This window comes from Eurosta solidaginis, chromosome 3 (genome assembly GCF_040869045.1).
Source record: "Eurosta solidaginis isolate ZX-2024a chromosome 3, ASM4086904v1, whole genome shotgun sequence".
Taxonomy (NCBI): Eukaryota; Metazoa; Arthropoda; class Insecta; order Diptera; family Tephritidae; genus Eurosta; species Eurosta solidaginis.
In genome coordinates, this window is record NC_090321.1 from 257376951 (window position 1) to 257402412 (window position 25462).

The 25462-nt window shown below is 37.1% G+C and overlaps 1 protein-coding gene across 1 annotated transcript in view; it reads left to right on the forward strand.

Annotated features, from left to right (window-relative positions):
- Window positions 1-25462, forward strand: part of esn (espinas) — a 158026-nt gene that overhangs the window by 79499 nt on the left and 53065 nt on the right. The window contains exon 2 of the mRNA XM_067776072.1: window positions 17339-18002. Within this exon, the coding sequence (XP_067632173.1) occupies window positions 17339-18002 (664 nt within the window). The remainder of the gene's footprint in view (window positions 1-17338; window positions 18003-25462) is intronic.

Sequence of the window (25462 nt, forward strand, 5' to 3'; positions counted from 1 at the left end):
GACAGCGCCTCGTAAGTCCTTTAATGACAACACAAGCAAAGCTCCGTCGAAGGATATCAACCAAATAATGGGTTTGCTGTAGTGGAAGTAATTTGGCACGACGTTTTATTACGTTTTTCATTTTCGACATGAAATTAAACGTTTTTTCGAAGGAAAAAAGCACTAAAGATGATTGAACGTCAGAACTTAAAGACTGCTGGTAAAACATGGAGTAAGACAAACGGAAACTCCGCTACTCGCCTTATTTGGGAACGTTTTTTCTGCCGGTTTCTTGGGGTCCAATATTTACTTATGTAATCCCTAGTACAGATTAAGCCATTCACAAACTTTTATTAGTTCTGCAAACCTGGCTTATAGAGTTGATGACAATGAAGATGACTTATTTCGTTTTGTTGATTTTCCGACAGGGCGAATAAATGATGTATATTGGAACGATTTTCCGTCACCCCTTGTCAAATTTGGTTTTGAGACAAACCGGTTTCGGCGTTGTGCCATAATCAGTGTTTATCTAGAACGAAAATCGACACTGGATTTTTCTCGAATGAATTTTCACCTCACTGTTAAGTCTCACTAAGTCAAATGTGACCGTCGAATTTGCTTACGAATACCTAATAGCAGAAGTTAGTCAGGCAAAAAACCAATTTGTTGACTAGATGAGCTGCCACTCAGGTAGTTTAAAACTAGTTGGTTTAACTGCTGAATATCTAAGTTTAAATCAAAATGTATGTGGTTTGTTATTTTTATCATCTTCGAGACTGGGTTGGGTTGAACACGTTAGCATAGCTTGCTACGTACAAGCTTAGTGCCCGCCTCATATTAATTATATGGATGCACTTCAAAGTATTTTTTCCAAATCTTCATTCTCAGTCTAGTCAGCCAAATACGTAAATATTGAATAGATACTCTAGTATGTTTGTTTGTAGCAGCGGCTTCTTATCAGTTATAATGGTGCAAGGTTACTAAATCACATGGTTTGCCTGCCGGTTTGACCTGACTGACAACTAACTGCTTGTCTGCCTGTCATTGCTACACACAGTCGCTTCTACTACACCTCATCTTCGTCTTTACACATTTATACTGATACATGCCAACTATTGCCCCGCCTGGCAATAACAAAAACGCCTCACCTCATGCATCTCACCGCATTTCATCTTCTATATCTCCTCTCTTCCTTTTTTTCATAAATTTGCTGTCATCCAACTTGTAGTTTGTATTCTTCATTGGCTTTTCTGTTGAAAGCTGCTCGTGTTTTTTTTTTTTTTTGTTTTTCTAAGTTTTTCATTTTTTGTGGAATGCTTTTGCATTTGGTGTTCCATGTGGCTTTGCTATGATTTGCGTGAAATTCTCATTTTTGACGTTAATACTCATTAACTTGTGTATGCGTACTTAACTAACTTATAAGTATAGCTATTGTGTTGTTATTTTATGAGGCATTGCATCATTTTGATGTTCCACCGAAGCGTTTAAATTCGCACGCAAGCTCGTGAGGTAAAAGCGGCAAATTGCACGCATTTGAATCGCAAGCGTGCAAACGTGTGTGTGTTAGTGCCTGTGTGTAACAACTTAAATGCATTAACCATTTCCGTAAACTTTACATTTAAATTATTTCTTAGGAACATTTTAAGTTAGAGATTAATGGATCAATTTTGCATGCGGAGTAACAAATGGGATTAAGGAAAGTATTCATAAAGATTAGGATACGGACCTATGTGCATATTTATGCAGCTAAAAACGTTAATAGTAAGATTAAGCTTTAGACTGAGTGTGTCCATAGTGTTACCAGAATTTGGGTGCCGGGACATATGTTATAGGATAGCTCCGTCCTCTTGGTAAATACTAGAAGCCTCCTAGGACCTAGCTTAATTGCTGCCTCGAAATCTGGCAACTCTGCTTGTCCTTATAGCTGGAGCCTTGACTTGGCGAGCGCAACCACACGAAGGCTCAACGGTTCAACCGTTTCCTCGTGCAGTTCGCACTACCAACATCTGCTGTTATTGAAGAGGCCTAATTTATATGCATATGATGGTAGAAGGCAGTGCCCACTACAGTGCCCGTAAGTCTTCTCTCTTCAGAGATATGAGCCACTTTGTGAATCTTATATCGTAGAATGATCTTAGACATTTTGCAGTCGTACTCTTCCGTCCACGCCTATACTGCTTGGTGGTTCATATGCAACTCCTGTCTTCTTTTCATTTCTTTCAAACGATCTTGTACGTCTACAGTTAACTCAGCGAGTTCTGCATCCTCCTTTGCAAACTCGTCGGTATTTTCGTTATCTTCTATCCCTTTATGATCGAGAACAAAGTATAGATGTATGGCCGATCAATAAAGACCTTGCATAGACTGAATGTGTCCATAGTGTTACCGGGATTGATAAAATTGATACGTCATTATTTTGGTCATGGAAAGCATATTTGGTTTAAAATTCCTTTCGAACAATGTAGTCATTTTCACATGATACGCGCACTGTTGAGGGCTCTATTTTTCCCTTTTAAATAAGCTGAATTGTGCTTCATAGCGTGGAGTTTCCGTTTTATAGACATTTATAAGTTTTGTAGTAAATCTAATTCTAAAATGGCTTAAAATATTATATTATATATATATATATATATATATATATATAAATTTTTTTAATTAATTAAAATATTGGGAATAGAAGACAGAGTAAAATCAATATTTTTTCCACTTCACCGCTTAAAAATGTAACAAATCACGCGGAAAATCAACCGCGAGTGCTAACCGCGGTGTGAATAAAAATTCAATTTCAGTTGCCGTTGGTGATTATTTCTTTTTTTTTTAACAAATGCAACAGGAAAGCCAATTCAAATCTGCATTTTATTGCTGGTTCAAGCGTGCGGTTTTTGGCAGATTAAAAAGAAACTAAAAATGCAACGCGGGTTTTGCGCAAACCAAAAATATTTATTCGCGTGCTTGAACATAAACATGGAAAAATGCACAAATGCAAAGAAGCATTAACATACTTACATATACACTGAAAGAAATGGTGCTAATAAAATCAAAAAATCGGTTATGTTATTCTTGACTTAACGGTGATTCGGTGAAATTGATCGAATTACGGTTAATTCGGCCGAGTTCTTTGTCAAACGAACAAATTAGTTTAGTCATTTCAACAGAAGAGAAATTGTCGCTCTTAAGTTAACAAAATTCTGTAAAATTGACAGATTCCTGGTCAATCTAATTGATTTTTCTGTTAACACAACTGATCTCACTGGTCATTTCAACAGCGATCAACAGTCAATACATGAGCAAATTTCAAAGAGAATTTTACGCTCACTGCACTCTCTACTTTGTACTTATGATGGTGGTGCCACTTGTTTAAAAAAAACCAAAATAAGAAAACCACCAAATCGAAAAAACACACAAAATGGCAAAACAACAAAAAACTAGTTTTTCAGTTATCAATACAAAAGAAAAACCCTTTTTTGAATTTACTGTGCAAAAAATTATGACATACCGGAACACCTATTTACCGCGTACAAATTTGCAACTTCTCCAAGCGTAATGCAAAATTGCGCCCTCTTGTTGCAAAAGTTTTGTTTGAACGAACAGGATTTTTCCAAAGTTAGTAACATTTTGTTCAAGTTTTTACGAATTTTCACTCACGCGAACGAATAAGATAATAAAAAAACATCCTTTTTTAATGTTGATGTTTCCGACAACATAAAAGTTTGAGTTGTTTTGAAATCGTTTCAACTTAAAGTGTTACGAAAATTAAACTTGCCGAATTATATGAAAAGTTACTCCAGTGGTGAATTACCTTCTAGCGATTTGATTTATTACTTTTCTATAACTTACAAGTTCTCTATTTAAAATGTTATGTCAAATATTTATACAAGTTTTGTTCGAAACAATCAAGTGTGGCAACTACATGTGAGAGAAGAAATTGAGAATGAGCTGAGCTGCTACCGAAAGAATTGAGAATCAGTTTTGTGACTATTATTTTCATTTCAATTTGCAAAGCGAAGTTCAAAACTATAAATTAAATAAATTATAAAATATAAAATTTGGTGAAAGTGCGTTTAATAAAACAAAATAATAAAGTATATAATGTCTAATGTGTGCCAGCATATTTGATGTAAGCCTAATTGACGTTGGGTTAGTAAGTGCCACCGTGGTCCGCCTGCCACACCGTATTCCCTGGGTTCGCACCCCGGGCAAAGCAATATCAAAATTTTAGAAATAAGATTTTCAATTAGAAGAAAATTTTTCTAAGCGGGGTCGCCCATCGGAAGTGTTTGGCAAGCGCTCCGAGTGTATTTCTGCCACGAAAAGCTCTCAGTGAAAACTCATCGCAGATGCCGCTCGGAGTCTGCATAAAACATGTAGGTCCCGTCCGGCCAATTTGTAGGGAAAATCAGGAGGAGCACGACGCAAATTGGAAGAGAAGCTCGGCCTTAGATCTCTTCGGAGGTTATCGCGCCTTACATTTATTTATTTATATGGCAACATAGGTACTTTCGTACAAAGCTGGCGCAACAACTTTTTTTGTTCATTTGACTACTAAAACGGTCAATTACGAATCAGCGATTTGTGCGCAGTTGATTTAACATCTTGTTGCGATGGATAACAAGTAAGGAAGGCTAAGTTCGGGTGTAACCGAACATTACATACTCAGCTGAGAGCTTTGGAGACAAAATAAGGGAAAATCACCATGTAGGAAAATAAACTTAGGGTAACCCTGGAATGTGTTTGTATGACATGGGTATCAAATGGAAGGTATTAAAGAGTATTTTAAAAGGGAGTAGGCCATAGTTCTATAGATGGACGCCATAAAGGTGGACCAGGGGTGCCTCTAGAATGCGTTTGTACGATATTGGTATCAAATGAAAGGTGTTAAAAGGGAGAGGGCGTTAGTTCTATAGGTGGACGCCTTTTCGAGATAACGCCAGGGGTGACTCTATAATGTGTTTGTATGATATGGGTATCAAGGCACTAATTAGGGTTTTAAAAGGGAGTGGCCCTTAATTGTATATGTGAAGGCGTTTTCGAGATATCGACCAAAATGTGGAACAGGGTGACCCAGAACATCATCTGTCAGGTACCGCTAATTTATTTATATATGTAATACCACGAACAGTTTTGATTTCGCCCTGCAGAACTCATTCATTTTCTTCTACTTAATATGTCACACCCATTTTACAAAGTTTTTTCCAAAGTTATATTTTGCGTTGAAAGACCTATCCAATCACCATGTTTCATCCCTTTTTTCGTATTTGGTATAGAATTATGGTATTTTTTTCATTTTTCGTAATTTTCGATATCGAAAAAGTGGGCGTGGTTATAGTCGGATTTAGGCCATTTTTATACCAGGATAAAGTGAGTTCAGATAAGTACGTGGACTAAGTTTTGTAAAGATATATCGGCTTTGCTCAAGTTATCGTGTTAACGGCCGAGCGGAAGGACAGACGGTCGACTGTGTATAAAAACAGGGCGTGGCTTCAACCGATTTCGCCCTTTTTCACAGAAATAAGTTACCGTCCTAGAATCTAAACCCCTACCAAATTTCACAAGGATTGGTAAATTTTTGTTCGACTTATGGCATTAAAAGTATTCTAGACAAACTAAATGAAAAAGGCGGAGCCACGCCCATTTTGAAATTTTATTTTAGTTTTGTATTTTGTTGCACCATATCATTACTGGAGTTGAATGTTGACATAATTTACTTATATACAGTAAAGATATTAAATTTTTTGTTAAAATTTGACTTAAAAAAAATTTTTTTTTTAAGTGGGCGTGTTCTTCATCCGATTTTGCTAATTTTTGTTTAGCACATATACAGTAGTAGTAACGTTCCTGCCAAATTTCATCATGATATCTTCAATGACTGCCAAATTACAGAATGCAAAACTTTTAAATTACCCTCTTTTAAAAGTGGGCGGTGCCGCACCCATTGCCCAAAATTTTACTAATTTTCTATTTTGCGTCATAAGGTCAACGCACCTACCAACTTTAATCGCTTTATCCGTCTTTGGCAATGAATTATCGCATTTTTTCGATTTTCGAAATTTTCGATATCGAAAAAGTGGGCGTGGTTATAGTCCAATATCGTTCATTTTAAATAGTGATCTAAGATGAGTGCCCCGGAACCTATATACCAAATTTCATCAAGATACCTCAAAATTTACTCAAGTTATTGTGTTAACGGACAGACGGAAAAGCGGACGGACGGACGGACATGGCTCAATCACATTTTTTTTCGATACTGAGATTTTGATATATGGATGTCTATATCTATCTCGATTCCTTTATACCTGTACAACCAACCATTATCCAATCAAAGTTAATATACTCTGTGAGCTCTGCTCAACTGAGTATAAAAATTAACAGAAATTTCGGTTGAATTGATCCGTATTTGGATTGATTTTACCAGTCTTTTTCTTTCAGTGTAATAAAAATGTGGAAATTAAATGCGCTGTTTGACAATTAGCTGCATTAATTTGACAGTCAGCTGATGGGGCTGTTGCCTAAATAAAAACAAAATTTATATAAAATTCATATTTTAATGCACATAAGAATGTATTAAACATCTGTTTATTTTGTTTACATATTTCCACATACATATGTACATATGCCTGTCATTGTAGCGAATTAGGCATAAGCTCTTGACAGTTTACTGGCATGACCCAGTTAATAAACGCCAACGCGTTAAGCAATGAATTCGTTGCGGGTTGTTCTCGATCGCTGGCTTAAGCGCCAACAAGACGGCCAACTTGTTATTAGAAAGTATATTAATTTGCATGCTTTTGAAGATTTGCGAATATAAATATGAATAAACAATAATAAAAACAACAACAAACATAATTAATGATGTTGTAGAAAATACTTGCCTTTTGAATTGAGAGCAGTTTCACTTGTTGGAATTTAAATTCAATTAAACAAGTTTTTATGGTCCTTAATCCAATGGACGATAAAATACTGGTTGAAAGTGTGAAATATTACTGACAAAAGTGGCACAAGTCAAATGAAATGTAATTTTAACCTGAATGGTAGCGAGAAAATTCGTTTAAATTAATTGGAAAAGTGGAAATGGATGATTTATAGAAAACGAAATGAATTTTGGTGATTTCTTTTGGCGAATTCAACCAAGTAATTCAAACTTTTTCTTTCACTTTCCACTTCTAAATGCCAACTCTGTCCAGGCTGTTTTGAGTTCTCCTATATTGAATTCTTGTCGTCTTCCCGATTAATGGCTTCGTTTTTTCTGAAGGTTTGGTGGGGGTGAGGGCAAAGTTACTTCTGTTGCATTCGATACCTCAAATGATATGACATGATACTGCCAAAGATAGGTCGCCAAGTATCTCTTCTTCCAGCGTTCGCAGTTGAGCGAAGTTCTAGCATTCGAATAAATTGTAGCGTACATCGTTTAATTTAATGCAGTACCGCTTACTTCAGGCTTACAACCTTACCCATATTTACAGAAATAGCCGTAACTGGCATTCCACAGATAGCTATTTGATGAATCGGGCGCTTCGGGATATTCATGCCTGCCTATGTAATGTCGGGTTGACAGCCAACGTGGAGAAGATGGACATGAGTTTATTTACTAAGAGGTACAATGTCTCAAATTAGATCAGGCCTAAGCTATAAAGGGTGACCTTGCAGGAGAATCCTTCCACAAAATATCTAGGTATCATTCTAGACAGTAAGCGGTCGTGGAAGCTTAACGTGGCGAAGAAAGGGTGGAAGGCCTCTGCGGTACTTTGTGCATGTATTTCTCTCTCCCTCTCATTAGGAATTTACAGCGATTGTAAAGTCTATTCTTTAATATGGAGTCCTTGTTTGGTGAACCGTGCTGTGCTGCCCACTATCTGATGGGTAAAATTCTTAATTCGAAACATTTGTTATACATGTGCAACAAAAGTTCTGTGCAGATTTCTGCTACTCGCCGATTTGCCTTCAAAGGCATTCCGGTAGGTTCTTGGGTTTTTACTGGGTTTCAAGTTTAATTTTTTCATTACTTTACTATATCCTTGTCGCCAGGGATCCCTATCCACTTCCGCGCGAAGCTATTTCCAGCATATAAGTCTCCTTTGTTTGACGGCAGCGCTGATAGCTTTCTTCGCTCTCCCACTCGCTTGGTTCGCTAGCCTCAGCGTCCTGTGGTTTATTTTCCTATACTCCGCGATTTCAACGTTCCACCAATATACTTTCTTTTCCCCTTCTACGCTCCTCTCCATGGCATAGAAACCGTGCAAACGTGACGCAGGCATTATTTTTTCAACCGATTTATCCGCCTCGTTGGTACTGTTGGTCATTCATCGGCCATCCTCCAGTACCGATGCGGAAACATGGTAGCGTTGACCTTGAATGCGTCCTATGCCAATGATTTACGCCTCATGTTCGGTATATGCATTTGACCGGGCTAGCTGAGGTGGAAAATCGCTATCAGTTATGTCCTCTTTTATTCACCAACCAGTAGCGGTTGAAAGCGGGATTTCTGAAAACAAGGTTATAACTGTGATCGAGAATCCAAAGACCGGCCGTCGGTAAGACGGCGTCGTATTAATGTTGAGTACGGTCAGACCGACAGTGGCTATCATCTCAAGAGCCAACCTTCGACGGGTATAACTTTGCGTATTCCCTATTCAACTGATCTTGTGTTAAAATTTGCCGCTAAAGTCAGGTTATCAGTTAGCTCTCTCATTTCGTCTTCAAGCAACAGCTGACTATGGTGGTATTTTTCACAGTAACACGGACGTATCCTTTCCCGATAAAACGGCTCACAACTTTGGCGTAGCATCCACAATCCAAATCGCGATGGTGCAGTGATGTCAATATGCCAATCTCTTCTGTCATGTTATGTTCTGTTGCATATGTTAAGTTATTTTAAGTAATGTTATGCTATGTTATGTTATGTTATGTTATGAAATAGCTATGATATGTTATTTTATGTTGGGTTGTGTAATGTTATGGTATATTATGTCATGCTTTGTTGTGTTATGTGGTGTTTTGTTATTTTATGTTGTTGTATTAACGATAAGCCTTCGGGGAGTTTTATCGAAGTTAATGGTCCTTTGCCGGATATAGATCCGGTACGTTCCGGTAACAAAGCACCATTAAGGTACTAGCTCGAACATCTCGGGAACGATTTATATGACCATATTAAACCTTCTAGTCCATACCACCCTCCCCGCCCCTAGTTCCATGAGGAACTTGGGGTCGCCAGAGCCTCTGCTGTTAATGAAACAGGATTGCCACGGGTAGGTGAGGTGGACAGTTGGGTTGGAGAAGCTATATATTGCGCTGGCAACCCCTTGAAAGGGTTGCGCTACACAACCCCTTGAATCCAATTTTGAATTTTAGTCGCCTCTTACGACAGGCATACCTACCGTGGGTATATTCTGATACCCCTAACCCGCTGGGGTTGCATTATGTTATGCTTGTTTCTTTGTTGCTTTTTATTATTATCTCACTTTAAATATTTCATACTGCCATATCATTGCTAAAATTGCCTTTATTTTCAAAAGCGAAAGGTAAGCAAATCCAATAGCAAATTCGTCGATTTTCGTATGGCAAAAATCGATGATTGGAGTGAAATTATAGAAGAATCGAATGAGTGAAAGCCGATGTAAACAACAGCGATTTGTTTCAACAGATTTTCAGTATGTAAATGATAGCCAAAAAAAAAAAAACTATGCGCATGCGTAAAGCAGCGTTTGTGTTTAACTCAAATTTTGAGGCAAATATATGCCTAGCGGCATCCATGGTATAGAGGGAGTATGCTGATCTACCATATCGAAGGTCTCAAGTTCAAGTGATCAAAATATTTTACTAAATGTTTCTAAACGAGAGGGTTCTTGACACTAGTTAAGCAAGCCCTTCAAGCGTGCTTCTGCGTTGAAAGGCTTCTGAAAACGATGTTTTTGCCCCTGCAGATGCCGTTCGAAGTTGGCGGTAAAGCATGTAGGTCCCACCAATGTAATTTCCCCCTGAAATACGTAACCTTATAATACATATTGATATTATGGCTATTGTGACCTTTCTACTTGCATATTTTTTGTTTTTTATCTTAATTTTTCATTACTTTATTTATTAATATTAGTCGTTAAATCAGCTTTGAATAATGACATTTTATGTGTTAACTAATTTTTAATTCATTAACAATAATATTTTTTATTTCTTTATTAAATTTTTATCGACCGTCATTAAGCGTATCTTAAACGATTAACTGTTTGAATTAAAATTGCAGACTTAATTACTGAAAACATCATTGAGGTATATAAATATTGATAGCAATTAATTACATGTCATATAATACAAATATACCATTTGCTTATGTGTTTGTAATTTTATATTAAAGTAGCAGAAGGTTGCTGATAAAAAGTGAAAGGGAGACCTGAGATTGGAAGCTCGCATTCGATGGCCTAAAATCAAATTATAGAAAATGTTTAATTACTTTCCTTTTGTATTAAGTTTCATTTCTATATCCAATATATACATACAAGCGTAGGTATGTATTTTATAAATCTCATACCAATTTTTTATAACGCCCATTCATTAACTCAGGCAACGTACCAAAGTAATACAAATCTAATTTGACCAGATTAATGAACTAACAAATTTTGCATCTAATCATGAAGATTTGGGCAGGCGCTTTACTTAGATACGTAGGCATGAAGGAAAGAGAGATCAAAAATTGCACATAAATTAGAGCAAAATTTAAATTTAAATTCAAAGAAAAATGTTTTTTAAATAATATGCAGCATACCACATAGGAGAAAGTTAACAACACATACCTACACTGCTTTTAAGCTACAAAAAATATAAAGCAAGCATTTTAATAACGCTTTGATAGCATTTTTGCGCCAACTTGTATGCTATTCTAGCCACCATATCAGTTGACCAACTACAGCAGCTTACTTCACTTGCTTCACTGCTCAATTACTCGTGTTTCATGGCGCGTCACTGACCAAAAACAAATTAACCAAAAGCACGCAAGCTTTCGAAGTTGGCAAACACCCTGTAGGGAAATCTATGCCAGCATACGGAGATATTAAGTTTAGTATTCCATTTTGATTAATTTTAAAATAACACTACCCGTACTTGAATCGACCAGAAACTATATTTGAAAGAAGAATACTATCAGTGTAGCAGTAGTTTGGAATAAAAAAAAATTTAATCGGTTCGAAGTAACGAGAAAACTTGTTCAAAATATGTATCCGCCATGTATTGTTTCTCAATCCACAGTTTCCAGATGCCTTTTCGATCATGTTATCTTTTAGCCAAATTCATTGTACATCATTTGTTCAAAGTTACAAGTACCTAGAAAAATGAAGACAAGTTTACGTAATAACCCGTTCACCATCAAGAGAATTTGAGGGAAGAATGCGACATTTTACATCAGATAGAAATTTATATTTCCATTTATGCTATATAAATCGAATATTTCGTGGCAGCTCTTGTCACAAATATATGCTTCATCGCCATGTATAGAGTATTAGCCACTGCAATTAGCAGATTATAGGAAGCATAATTGTATGCGATAGTCTTGTGGATAGTAAGCATCACATGACTCTCATTGATAACCATTGCTCGTACTATACGCACGATAATAAGTTCATAACACGCCGATAAAAAATTGGTAGAACTTCAATCGACAATATATCGATACATTTTTGATGATATATCGATAACTTTTCGATAAGTAATTGATAACCTTTCATAACAAATCTTGCACTTTTCGATATTAAATGGATAAACTCTTGATAACAAATCGATATTTTTTTGATGGCAATTCGATAAATTTACGATATCAAATCGATACTTTTTTGATACAAAATTGATAAATTTCTGTTAAAAAAGTGACAGTTATTTGATATAATGTCAATAACTTTTCGATAAATAATCTTGAACTCTTCGAAAACAAATTGTCAAAATTGACAACTTTTAGATAGCAAATCGATATCTTTTCGATAATAATAACTTTTTAACTACAAATCGATAGCTTCTCGATAAAACACCTGATAAATCCTAGAAAATATTGACAAAACATCATCCGATCTCGGTTCCGGCTCCGGGCTTGGTTTTCGTTTCCTCTCAACTCCTTTTTTTTTGGTTCCTTTCCGTTTCTCTTCCTTCCCTTACTTTACTTTGCTTGACTTGCCTGCATTTGCTGTCCGATTTCGCTCATATAAACCCAACTACGCTATTGTTCACACATTACGCTACAGTGAAGTGACTACAGTACGCTTATATTCCGTACACCCTATACAGCATACCACTTCCAAAGACTACGCTTACGCTTACCTATACTTAAATACGCTTCTATTCAGGTTAACCCCATACCGTGATGTCCACACACAACAAAAAAATCTTCCTGCTAAAAATGTATATACATTTTTGGGTGATGCAGGTTCAAATATGCAAACATACAGACAAATATTTTGAACACATTCTTATACTGTTTTCACACAGAAACTCAATGATCTCATTTCACATTCTAATGAAATCGTAAATTTTTTGCTTTCACACAGAAGTATTTGCTCGATTAGTATGAAGGATGAAATGTCAAGCGAATGAAATGACAATGCTATATGACAGACAGCGGCCACCGTGGTGTGATGGTAGCATGCTCCGCCTACCACACTGTATGCCCTGGGTTCACACCCCGGCAAAGTTACATCAAAATTTTAGAAATAAGATGTTTCAATTAGAAGAAAATATTTCTAAGCGGGGTCGCCCCTCGGCAGTGTTTGGCAAGCGCTCCGGGTGTATTTCTGCCATGAAAAGCTCTCAGTGAAAACTCATCTGCCTTGCAGATGCCGTTCGGAGTCGGCATAAAACATGTAGGTCCCGTCCGGCCGATTTGTATGGAAAATCAATAGGAGCACGACGCAAATTGGAAGAGAAGCTCGGCCTTAGATCTCTTCGGAGGTTATCGTGCTTTAAATTTATTTTTTTTTATTTTATATGACAGACAATGACATTTACTTTGACAAACGACATTTTTTAGCCCTGAACACACCAAAAACTAAGAAGCGGAACGCTGCCAACAGAGTTGCATTGGGCTTTTGATTTCATTAGGCATTCGATTAGTCACTAATGAAATAATTATAGATTCATATTTTGTAGGAAAGATTGAGCTCAATAAGAGCCTTAATGTAGAAAACTGCCTTTATTATTCAATAAGCCGTGTGTGTGAAAATAGTATTACTCTTAATATAATAAATAGACATTTATCTTTGAACATATTTTCATATAAATATTTGTGCATATCCATTTGTATTTCTTGTTGGGTCAGTGCGTGTAAGTGGCATTGGTTGCAGCTCATGCGCCATATCACTTCACCAGCAAAAATACTGGAATTTTCTAACATAGCTGCATGCGCACCTATACATGTACATATATAAAGTCATAATCACAATGCTATCTAATAAAGAGGAAAACAGAATGTTTCATTTGCATCGTAAACATGTCCATTTTTAAATTTCGACAAATGCGATTACTGGTTTTTATCCATTTATGGTGATAGGCTACCACATTGGGCGTAGTTTTATGTTGCATGCAACATGTGAAATTCAAAACTAGCAACTGAGACGTCTGCGTTCAATGGTAACAACAACAAAAACAGAGGAAATATCATAACGATCGTAGAAAATTCTAATTTCGCTTACATTAAACTTTCTACTTTCAAATATTCGTGATATGCATTTTCATTATGTTAATCTGGTTATGCTTGAATTAATTAGAAGACTGCGCCGATAAGAAGACTTCGGCGATGACTAGATCAGGAAAACTTTCAGGTTATGAGAGGTCAGCTATGTAGGAGCAGTGACTGTTAAAAGTAACATACTGCAACTCTAATAATGACAATATGTAATTGTTTTGTAGGGAGGGCTTAACCTGTTGTTTTTGTTGTTGTAGCCATAAGGACACTCCCCAAGGCTTCGGGGATTATCGATTTTGATGGTCCTTTGCCGGATTTAGATCCGGTATATTCCGATAACAGAGCACGGTATTAGCCCAACCATCCCGCCCTCCCCACTTCTAATTCCATGAGGGACTTGCGGTCGCGAGAGCCTCGCCTGCTAAGTATCAGTATGATACACTCATATTTGTAACAGGATTCTCCTCGCGTAGGTGAGGTTGACAATTGTGTTGCGCAGGCTTTGAAGCTATAAAGCTTTGTATTGCGCGTATCTACCCTTGAATCCCTAGGCTAAACATAGCATTGTTAAGTGCAATACAATGCATTATATCCTCACAGGTTCTTCAACCTAATTTCCCATCTCCCCTGCTCAGGGCGATTAATGTTACAAGTATGAATCTATCACACACAATTTTAGAAGGCCAAGCAATTACGTTCCGAAGTATTTTAAAGAAATAGGATATGTGGGTGCTATGACCTCGAAAGTTCATCGTGGTCATTTCAAATTGTATCCGAGGTGGTCGGACTGGTACCATAGTGGCAAACGAGCATCAGTAAACATAACACTCTTCAAAAGCTTGCGGGAGTGTCTTTATATGCAAAAGCACAACAAAAACATGTGGCACTTTTCTGATTTCTGGGACAATTGATTTTGCAAGCAGGGACACATGGCACACCTTCAAGACTTTGCAGACAGGAATGGTAACACAACTCAGAGCGAGCCAAACCGGCTCAAAAACTCGAAATCCATATTATATATTTACAGGCGCTGTTACAGGTATTTGAATATCTTTTTTAGATGGATTTATAGATAAATATATGAGCTCTTCAGCCGCTGCCATTATTATTTTAAGACTTTTTTACTCATTTCTATTTACCACTTTGTGGCATGGTATATGGGCAACCACCTCATGGGAATGAGGGAGGCCGTACTCGTTTATTTGGTTCACCCTGAAGTTTATTTGGTTCACCCGGCGTTATCTGTCCATGACATTAAGCAGTTTCCTTCCTTCAGACTACAAAGTTTCAGTAAACATCTTCGGTTAGGAATTTCTGCGATCTATTGGCGCCACAGCCGGGAATTGCTTCGTCGTTTAGTTCATCTTCTTATGGACAATCAGAGTCGCAGCGTGTTTCTTCTTTTAGAATCTCTGAGTAAAACCGGAGTCTCTGTGTTACCTCATTACTAGCTTATTAATTCACAGCTTTGCTGCGGCAAGCACCCAGCAGTAAAGAAACAGCTTTATTAAAATACATGAAATGCATGCGTGCAAAGGGCTAAGTCAATTAGCTTTTTTTTTTTTTTTTTTTTTTTTTTGTTTTTGCGGGGAGGCTGAAAAATGCCTAATGCACCATAATTGCTGCCGTCGCAGCAACCGTGTGTCCGTAGACTAAAAAACAGCCCCGTTCTGGAACCGTCGCCCACCCCGGCACCACTTTCGCATTACTTCAGGGTGGCGTTCCATATTTCTTATTTTTTAAGAGCCTACTGTTGGCCCTGCGTCCAGGTTCCCGCTATTTGCTCTGAGTGTCCATTTAATCGCCACTGCTTCGCATGCGCATTTCTCTGCGCTCCCTCTCAACATCCATCAGGCATGTCATTACTATAAATGCCATTTTGCTCACTGCAGTCCAGCATTCTTTCCTGTTGCACATATGTGAAACTAAATTTCTCGTGGTAGGTTCCTCCCCAAAGACTCCATGCAAGGTGAGTCTTTCTTCGTGGAAACGGGGGCATTAGAACATGACGTGTTCTGCGTTTTCTAACTCTGTGGTACACATTGGGCAATGAGGATCTTCCTCTATCCTACGCTTCCATAAATACTCTTTGAAACCGCCATATCCACTCATTATCTGCGTGAGATGGTAGTTCAGTTCGCCGTGCTTCCGCTCATTCCATTGAGCTACGTTCCAAACTAGTATGAAAGTCCAACGCCCTTTACACGAGGCCTCCCACCGTTCTTGCCACTTAGGTATTGTTTGTGTCCTTGCTCTTTTCTTGTCTTCTTCAGATGGTCGCTCGATATTAGTGTTATGCAGATCGGCCATTTCGCTTGCCAGTAAGTCCACTGGGATTTTCCGGGTTAGAACCAGGATCGCGTCGTCGGACACCGACAAGTCAATTAGCTACATAGTAGGGCTATGTCCTAAGCTTAAAAGCCAACAGTGGAAGATAAACTATTATTTCTATTTGCCGTGAGTCAAGTCCGGGATGCTGTAAATGTGTGTTCTCGAGCCCGTACTAAATTCATATCTGCCTGGAAAGTCTAGAAATATACCGAAAAATTTACACGTGTAGAGACGCCCTAAGTCTTACAATCAATGCCTATTTCAGATATTTTCCACTAAATGTGGGTCTCTAATTTTTTCAGAATACGGTAACGCTGTTTTAAAATTGAATGCTACTATAGCTTCCACTCTGTCAGCCTTAGTCCTACCCGAGGGCATGAATATTTCGTTAACCATCGATAAAACTTCATTGCACTCTTGACCTGATGATGATGTCATTCAGACATGGGAATCTCCCATATCATTGTTCCAAGAGCTAGTCCAGCCCTAAGTGTAGTCTAGGGGTGATAAAATCCCTCTCCTCGCAAGGCCTCTAATGTAACGCACTATCTACAATTGAAATTCTGATAGAGTGAAACAAGATTGTATCGATGTTCCAAGTATTTTTGTACGTGGTTCAAAGATATTTGCAGCTGAGTTTTACATAACATCTCGTTATTTGTAATCCTCTTCAAAACAAAGGGTATCTAAGATAGATCTCGATAGAATCGTCTTTCCTTCTTACTTTAGTTATAAAAAGATATTTCCTCTTTCCACAACATTAGGATTAAGGTCAAAGTTAAACTCTCGCTTGTTTTATTATTACGTTGCAAATAACCTCCTCAACCTGCTGCTTAAAGGCCGGATAGCGGCCCAAAAAGTATTACTGCACATCTAATCGCACACTCAATGAAGATGCTGTGCTCAAGAGGACGATTTAAAATTACATAGCTTAAAAGCCAAGTCTCGATGTCAAAGCGTTTCGTAGTTCTATCAGGTTGGATGTGTTGCTCTTATCAACCACAAGTCCGCTACTCTAATAGACTTTGACGAGTTTTTAGTGATCGAAAATTTTGGAAACCTTCTTGCGGTAGAGATTTGATCTTGAAAAATGTTCTCCAACTCAGATATATCAGATGAAAGATCTTTTTAAAATTTAATTTCAAAGACTTTATGAATGTAATGATGCAAAGTTGGAAGGAAGTTTCCTCGAAACTTAAAATCTTGCTAAGTTTTTTTTTTTTTCAGAAACCCTTTGGAACATATTTTGCCAAGTCAAAATCCAATCTTTATGACTTCATTAAGCTTAATACTTTTAAATAATTTAGTTATAAGTATCTGCGTAAATAAACAATAAACAGCTGTCTAATTCCTGCCCTTCAACTTTCTCTTTCATTCCAGCACTTCGAACTCGTGCTCACCTCCGTCCCTGCATCGTTCGTTAGTCCATCAAAAATTATTGCTCGAAGTCACAATGCAACAACCCACAAATTATTATACACAAACCGAAAGTGAATTGCTGCAATTGGAAGCGACTGGTGGTGGTGGACATTTACCTGAATATGAGCAACTGCAACCAGAAGCTACATTGGCACAACAACAACAGCAACAAACAATAAACGCCCTACCAGTGCAGCAACAGTTAACATCAGAGTTGCATCATACACAAAATGTAACATTACCAACAACAACAACAATACTATCAAACAATTTAGATCGTGCCACACCCACCTCTTCTACAGCCGCCACACCTACACCAACAACGGCCAGCAATTTGGAAGCTTCATCGAGTAGCACCAGCAACGGTGGCGGCAGCAGTAATAGCACAACTCCACAACATTTTATAGCGCCATTACAACGTCGTTGCCAGGCACCTCCGCCATCTCTGCCGCTGAGTTCGATTTCATCACCGCTGCGTACGGCCAACTATAAAACAGCTGCTTATCATCAACACCAACATCATCAGCAACAACTGGAGTTCCAACGAAATTCGCAATCGGACGATGATAGTGGTTGTGCGTTGGAGGAATATACATGGGTACCGCCAGGTTTACGACCGGATCAGGTGAGTGAACGGGAGTATAAATGGGCCAATAAAAATAAAATCTGTATGGTTAGATATAAGCGAAGATTTTCGTGCTGATTTCTGATAAAATTTTATATCGCAAAAAAAAGAACACTCCTCCTTTATCCAAACTGCCTATGACTGGGATTTGTCGACTTTATCACAGCAGAGCATGTGGTGTTAGTAACTGTTGCTATTTTCGGACGACGTTAAATAATCTCCAACGTTTTTAAAGCCAAATATATATGTGTATGTATATGCTGAAATCCTGAATCCAACTACCGGGAATCCACAAAAACTCATTTCTAAAGAATAAAGTTCTTATGCTGAGGCATAGACCTTACCTTGCGCCCATGACGTAACGACTGTGTGTAGAGCCAAGTTTCTGCAGAAGTTGTGCGACTTATTACACGAGACACTTTGGGTGTTATTCGAAGAGCCAACTTAAAAAAGTTATAGTTGGTTAAATAATCAGTAAATTAACTTTCACTTAAGTTAACACATTCTGTATTGCCCACTTCTCGAAATTTATTGGAACTATATTTTTACCCACATTGAAAATATTATTGTTTTGGGCCTGAAGTCTAAAGATTTAAAAAAAATACTTGCAGCGGGAAGAATGTTATGCGAATAATCCCAAAGTTCGGAAAGATCGTATCCTGAAGAAATTATCCCGAATAATCTTGAAATAATCCTGTAATCATCCCAAAAACTGGGTTCTTTTCAAGTTAACAACAAAATTCATGTGGAACACGAGTGAAGCATTAACCATAAATTATAAAAGTGAGTCAATCTTGCCGAAAGATCCAATCAAATTTCAACTTTTGGGAGCATTTACTTACAAAATAATCCGTATATAGCCAGAAGGTATCTCGAAATAGCTTCGAAATTATTCCGAAAATAATCCAAAAATTTTAAGAATATAGTTCCGGAATGCTTCTGAAAGCTAATCGAAATAATTTCAATTTTTGTTGTTATATCGGCCTACTGAATTTAAGATCGCGGGTTCGAATCGAGCTCAAGGCCTAACAATAATTTTTTATCATTATTATTGTTATGATACATTTTTTCTTAATTGAAAAAATTTTTAAATTAGAATAGAAGAAAGAAAAAATTTAGACAACTGCCAAAGCTCGTTGTATAGATCCATTTCGGGAACTGCTAAATTCCTTCATCGGCAACGTTTAGGCGCCGCTGCTATAACCATTCAGCCGCTGTAATGGCTGTGTAAAAAAACTGGGCGTGGCTTCCACCGATTTCGCCCTTTTACACAGAAAACAGTTACCGTCATAGAATCTATGCCCCCACCAAATTTAAGAAGGATTGGTAAATTTTTGTTCGACTTATGGCATTAAAAGTATCCTAGACAAATTAAATGAAAAAGGGCGGAGCCACGCACATTTTGAAATTTTCTTTTATTTTTATATTTTGTTGCACCATATCATTACTGAAGTTGAATGTTGACATAATTTACTTATATACTGTAAAGATATTAAATTTTCTTTTAAAATTTGAATTAAAAAAATTTTTTTTTTTAAAAGTGGTCGTGGTCGTTCTCCGATTTTGCTAATTTTTATTAAGCAGACATATAGTAATAAGAGTAACGTTTCTGCCCAATTTCATCATGATATCTTCAACGACTGCCAAATTAGAGCTTGCAAAACTTCTAAATTACCTTCTTTTAAAAGTGGGCGGTGCCACGCCCATTGTCCAAAATTTTACTAGTTTTCAATTCTGCGTCATAAGTTCAAGTCACCTACCAAGTTTCATCGCTTAATCCGTATTTGGTAATGAATTATCGCACTTTTTCGATTTTTTGAAATTTTCGATATCGAAAAAGTGGGCGTGGTTATTGTCCGATATCGTTCATTTTAAACAGCGACCTGAGATGAGTGCTCAGGAACCTACATACCCAATTTTATCATGATACCTCAAAATTTACTCAAGTTATCGTGTTAACGGACAGACGGACGGACGGACGAACGGACGGACATGGCTCATTCGAATTTTTTTTTTTCGATACTGATGATTTTGATATATGGAAGTCTATATCTATCTCGATTCCTTTATACCTGTATAACCAACCGTTATCCAATCAAAGTTAATATACTCTGTGAGCTCTGCTCAACTGAGTATAAAAAGGACTTTAGACTCATGACGGGTTTTCTGACAGGACACTGCCTTCTGACGTCACATGTCTTTAAATTAGGCTTGTGATAGCAGATTTAGGAAGTGGAGATTGAGGGAGGAAACGTTCGAGCACGTTTCGTGATCATGCCCTGCGCTTGCCAGACTAAAACTCCAGTTATTAGAAGTGATACAGCTGTCAGATCTAGATGCAGCAAATGGTATAGGTCCAAGAAAGATTCTAGTATATGCCAAGAAGCATTCCTATCCTTTCCGATTCCTCTTTCACTCGTTCGTCCTTATCCTTTTAATTACCGACGAGCTTAATTTTCTTATTGCTATTGCCGTCTTCCCATCTCATCCTTTTTCACTGCCTACCATTTTTCCGCTTTCCCTTCCCTCTTCCCCTTTTTTCCATCACACCTTCTCACACCTCCTTTTAAATTCACTGATTCACCTTCCTCATTATTTTCATCTTGTTTTTGTACTATTTTTTCTGCATGCTCTCTCTCCCTCCTTATCTCTTCCCGGTACCTCTTTTTTTACCCTTCTCTTCCTTGTTTGCCCGTCTATTTTGTTTCTATTGCCGACTTAAGGAATTAACTCTGCTTTTTGATAACCTACACTTTTTTACTTATCATCACCACTTTCTGCCTTGCCCTCTTCATCTCTTTCCACCCTATCCATCTTCCTCACATATAGGATCACTATAAGAAGAGGTTTTGCCAAAATATATCGAATTCAAAAGTTATTACTTAAACACATATGCCCAATTTCGCCCCCAGAACCTCTATCTAAAGAGGTCTCCCCTTATCTATAATAAGTAATGTTAGTTATTTAAACAAAATAAATTCGGATGTGTAGCAAAATTAAGTTTATATTTTCTGTCTAAGTGAATTGTTACTGAACTATTTTATCAAAGCTTTGTAAAGATCTGTTGATGACTAAGAATGTTTGGTTCTTGTTATGTGCTGACGGAGTGGTAATTCTTGGGCTGATATAAATTTGTTCCCTGCTGGTTCTTAGATAAGGCGGCCGAGTGCTGCGTCGCTTTCTTCTGTAAACCAAAGGAATGAAATAATCACTCGAGTTCTAAAACGAGGGTGTTTCTCTACTGCACGATTCTTAGTTAAAAATATCCTGTATAAAAAGTTCATTATCGTTTGTTGTACTTGATTCTCACTTTATTTAATTCCTCTACCCTTCTAATGTAGGTATTTCACATGCATTGACCAAACTCTAAATTCGACTCATGTAGTACCAACAATTGAAACGACCCATACGACCCACTTGTTATAAACATTAAATCGCCGAAACAAGCATGATCGATCAATAAAAAAAAAATGTTTGTTGACTTTTGTGAACTTTTTCTCTTGAAATGTTGAGCCACAAAAAAAAAAGAAAGTTGCCCGTTTTCACTTTTTAACCGTGGCTATTCGCTGTAACAAAACGACCATTACGAGTATGTGGCATGCCACAAAGTCACATAACGCGAGTGAGTGGTGGCATATATGCATGTACAGTTATTGTATACAAAAAAAAAAAACAATAATTTCCACTTTTGCTTTCGTTCCACAAATTTCTATGAAATTTTACTTTAACAAACTTTGCTCTTTTATATATTTTTGGATCACTGTCTTTAGCTAGAGACAGCCATAAGTGATTGTTACTGCAACTAAGTTGTGTTGCATGCACATGAGTGGGTACATTTGGTGGACGCAATGCTATGCTGCTACTAAAACTACACTAAAATTTTTTTTGTTTTTTTCGGGTACGTGTAACAATTCGTGTTCATTAGAAACCGTAACAAAATTGGTCATAAAATGTTGTTGTAATAATGTTCAGAAAATAAAAGTTAATACTGTTAAGAGGAGTATAAATATACATATGTACATACCACAGGTTTGTATCTTGCCATGGGCGTATACGCGGGATCAACATAGTTACCTAGGGGGGTTCCTATTTTTAAACGACTTTATTTAGCTTGAGTCTGTGCAGCGGCCGACCGGCCGAATTTTGTAATTAAAATTTACGTAACTTCCCGATAAGCTACAAGCTTGAAACATGGAATATAGTTCAGAATCCGATGACAATGCAATAATAAGAAAACAAACTCCGATAGGTGGCGCATGGATCGAAATATTTAAAAAAATCGTATTTGTGGTCCGATTTGGCTCATATTTGGAACACATATTACATATAGTCCGGCAGAAATGACATTAAAATACTTTCAAGTTCGAGGATGGACAAGCATACGTGGCGCAAAGACTAGTAAAGTTTTAGGAAGGATTATGTATTGAGGACTTAGATTGTAACAAATTGTCAGGAAAGAGTCCTTGTAGTAATGAGTCACTAAAAATGAACTAAATAGAATCAGAAATTATAGGCAATTAAATAAAGACTAAAAACTTGAAAATAAATTAATTAAAAAGCATGCAAGGAAGTCTAAGTTCGGGTGAAACCGAACATTACAAACCCAGCTGTACACTTGAAATGCTGTTGTTGTTTGTTTTGTATGCTTAATAGTGTTACAAGGCTGCGCAATAATACATATACATATGGTTCTATTCTGAACTAATTTTTCTCCGAATTACGGCTCTCGAAACATAGAAAATTGCTTACTCATAAAAGGGGCGTTGCCACGCCTATTTTTTAAATTTGGATTTTATCCTATTTATTGTTATAAATCCACTTGGGAAATGAAATACCATTGATATAAAGCTCTTTTTTGCAAAGATATAGCTTATTTTATTCGTCCTTTTAAAAATCTTTTATATAAAAGCATTCCTTATAGTAAAGGCAACCCCTCCGCCGCATTTTGTTACGATAGGTTTAATGATTTTTGATCTATGATTAATAATATTTGTAAAATTTATTTTATCACAAGTGGGCGGTGGCACGCCAATTAAAAAAATTTTTTTTTCAAATTTTTTTTTCAAGAGTCTCAATATCAGTCGACACGTCAAATTCAACATTATAGATGTATTATTTACTAAATAATCAGGTTTTTTGTGTTTTCCAAAATGTTATAATTATAAAAAGTGGGCGTGGTTATCATCCGATTTCCCTCATTTTCAATACCAATCTATTCTGGGTTCAGATAAGCTCGTGTACCAAATTTGGTGAAGATATCACAATATTTACTTAAGTTATCATTTTAACGGACAGACGGACGGACGGACAGACGGACGGAAATGGCCCAATCAAATTTTTTTTCGATACTGATGATTTTGATATATGGAAGTCTATATCTATCTCGATTCCTTTATGCCTGTACAACCAACCGTTATCCAATCAAAGTTATAATACCCTGTGTACAAGTACAGCTGGGTATAAAAAATTTTTAAGCTAAACGGTTTTATTGAAAACAATGCTTACATTAAGTAATATAACACTAAAAGCTAGAAAATAATTAGGTAGGTCCTAGGAACTAGTCATCACACTCCTTATAAAATAGTTTCTTACTTAATGTAAGTATTGTTTTCAATAAAACCGTTTAACTTACATTTTTTTATTATTTTATAATTGGTGCGATAACTTTTGAGATTCAGATCCAAAGAGATTAGAGGCTCCTTTATTTCGATGAAAAGGGAAGAACTTTAGCGTGCGTTTTCTTTCTCTATTCTGGTACTCCCTGAACTAAGTGCCTGTTTTGAGGTATCGCTGAAGATGTTATTAGCCGAGTTTGCGGGATTTATATATCCCAAAACCATCAGGAAGTGTAATTTATATTCAGCATCTGAAAGATCCCATTGAAAGTTAAGGTAGCTTCTTGAGATCTTGTTAGGAAAACTTCTCTATGACGGACCATACAAAGATCTAGTTATTACGATAAAAATTTAGCTTAGGATGCACACATTCCGTTATACTCAATAAATACCACGACAAGAGGCGCAAAATATAATGCTCTCTTATAGCCTATAAACCTCTTTAACGGTCAAAGAAATTTCCTGTCACTAAAGAAGCTATCCAAAAGTTCAGTACACGTCCAGCTAGCTTACCAACAGTGAATGTCCTTGCATATCTCTGCATAACAGCTAGACAGATGCAGTGAGTGTACATAAACCAATTCATGAAAATAAGAGCTGAGAGTATAAATATGTTAAGAGGGAAGTGGTTGATAATGAGAAGGTGGCGGAAGGACAAGTAAGATGAAAAGAGGAAATTGATTTCAAATGAGAAGGAGATAGAAGAACAAGAAAAACATTGAGGAAAGGGAGAGAAAAGTGAAAGTTGTTGGGGGAGTCAGAAGGAAGGAAAACAAAAGAGAGAATGAAAGGAAGGAAAACGTAATGGAACAGGAAAAGGGTAATAAAGGAAAAGGTATGAAAAGGGTGTACAGGGGAAATGGAAAGGAAAATAAAGCAGCAGCAAATGTACATCAAAAATTAAAGGAAAAGGAAAGAAGAAGAAAGAGGTGCCTGCGGAAATGAAAAACAAAATAGTGTGGAGGCCAGTAATAAACTAAAAGAGTGATTGCTATGGTGAAAGGGAAGAAAGAAGAATAAAAGGGTTATTGAAAAAAACAAGAAAATATAGGGAAGGTGAGGAGCAGAGGTAGAGGCCCCCTACTCCGTTGGAAGGACCAGGTGGAAAACGATTTAAACTCCCTAGGTGTGATTAATTGGCGGCGGTTGGCAGAGAGAAGAAGCGACTGGCGCGCCTTGTTGGACGGCCATAACCGCTTAAACGGTTAAGCGCCAATTAAGTAAGTAAGTAAGGGTTAAATGTACAAGATAAGAGAAGAGATAAAAGTACGAAGACAGAAGTAACTAAAAAACTGAGATAACGGTGGTAATGATGAAGGCAAAGAACGGCAAAATGTGTGGTATATAGATTCCATATAGGAGCTAATTTGGTGGAAGAGGTAGAGGCTGTGAAAGCGGGGGCAGGAGTCAGAGTGGGAACGAAATACAAATTTTACTTCACTTCATAGAGAGTGGAAGAGGAAGTAAGAGTGATAATGGGAATGATAGAGGGAGTGAGAATGAGTGGCAGTGGAAGTGGGAATGGGCTTGGGAGTGAGAGATAGAATTTGCATGATATGGAAGTGGAGATAAAGGTAATAAGGAAAGGAGAGGAATAGGAACGAGAAATGGAAAAAAGTAGTTAAGTTGTAGTCTTTTCAATGATATAGAAAGTGATAGAGGGAAGGGAAGTCAACTTTTCAGGGTGGGACAACGTCTGCGGGGTACGCTAGTGACTTAATAAAATATTTATTGTTATGACTAACAAGATAATGTTAAATAAAGAAAACATAGCGTAACATGGCGTTGCGTAACATAGTAAGGTAAACTATGAAATAACACCAACACAACATAAGACTCCGTACA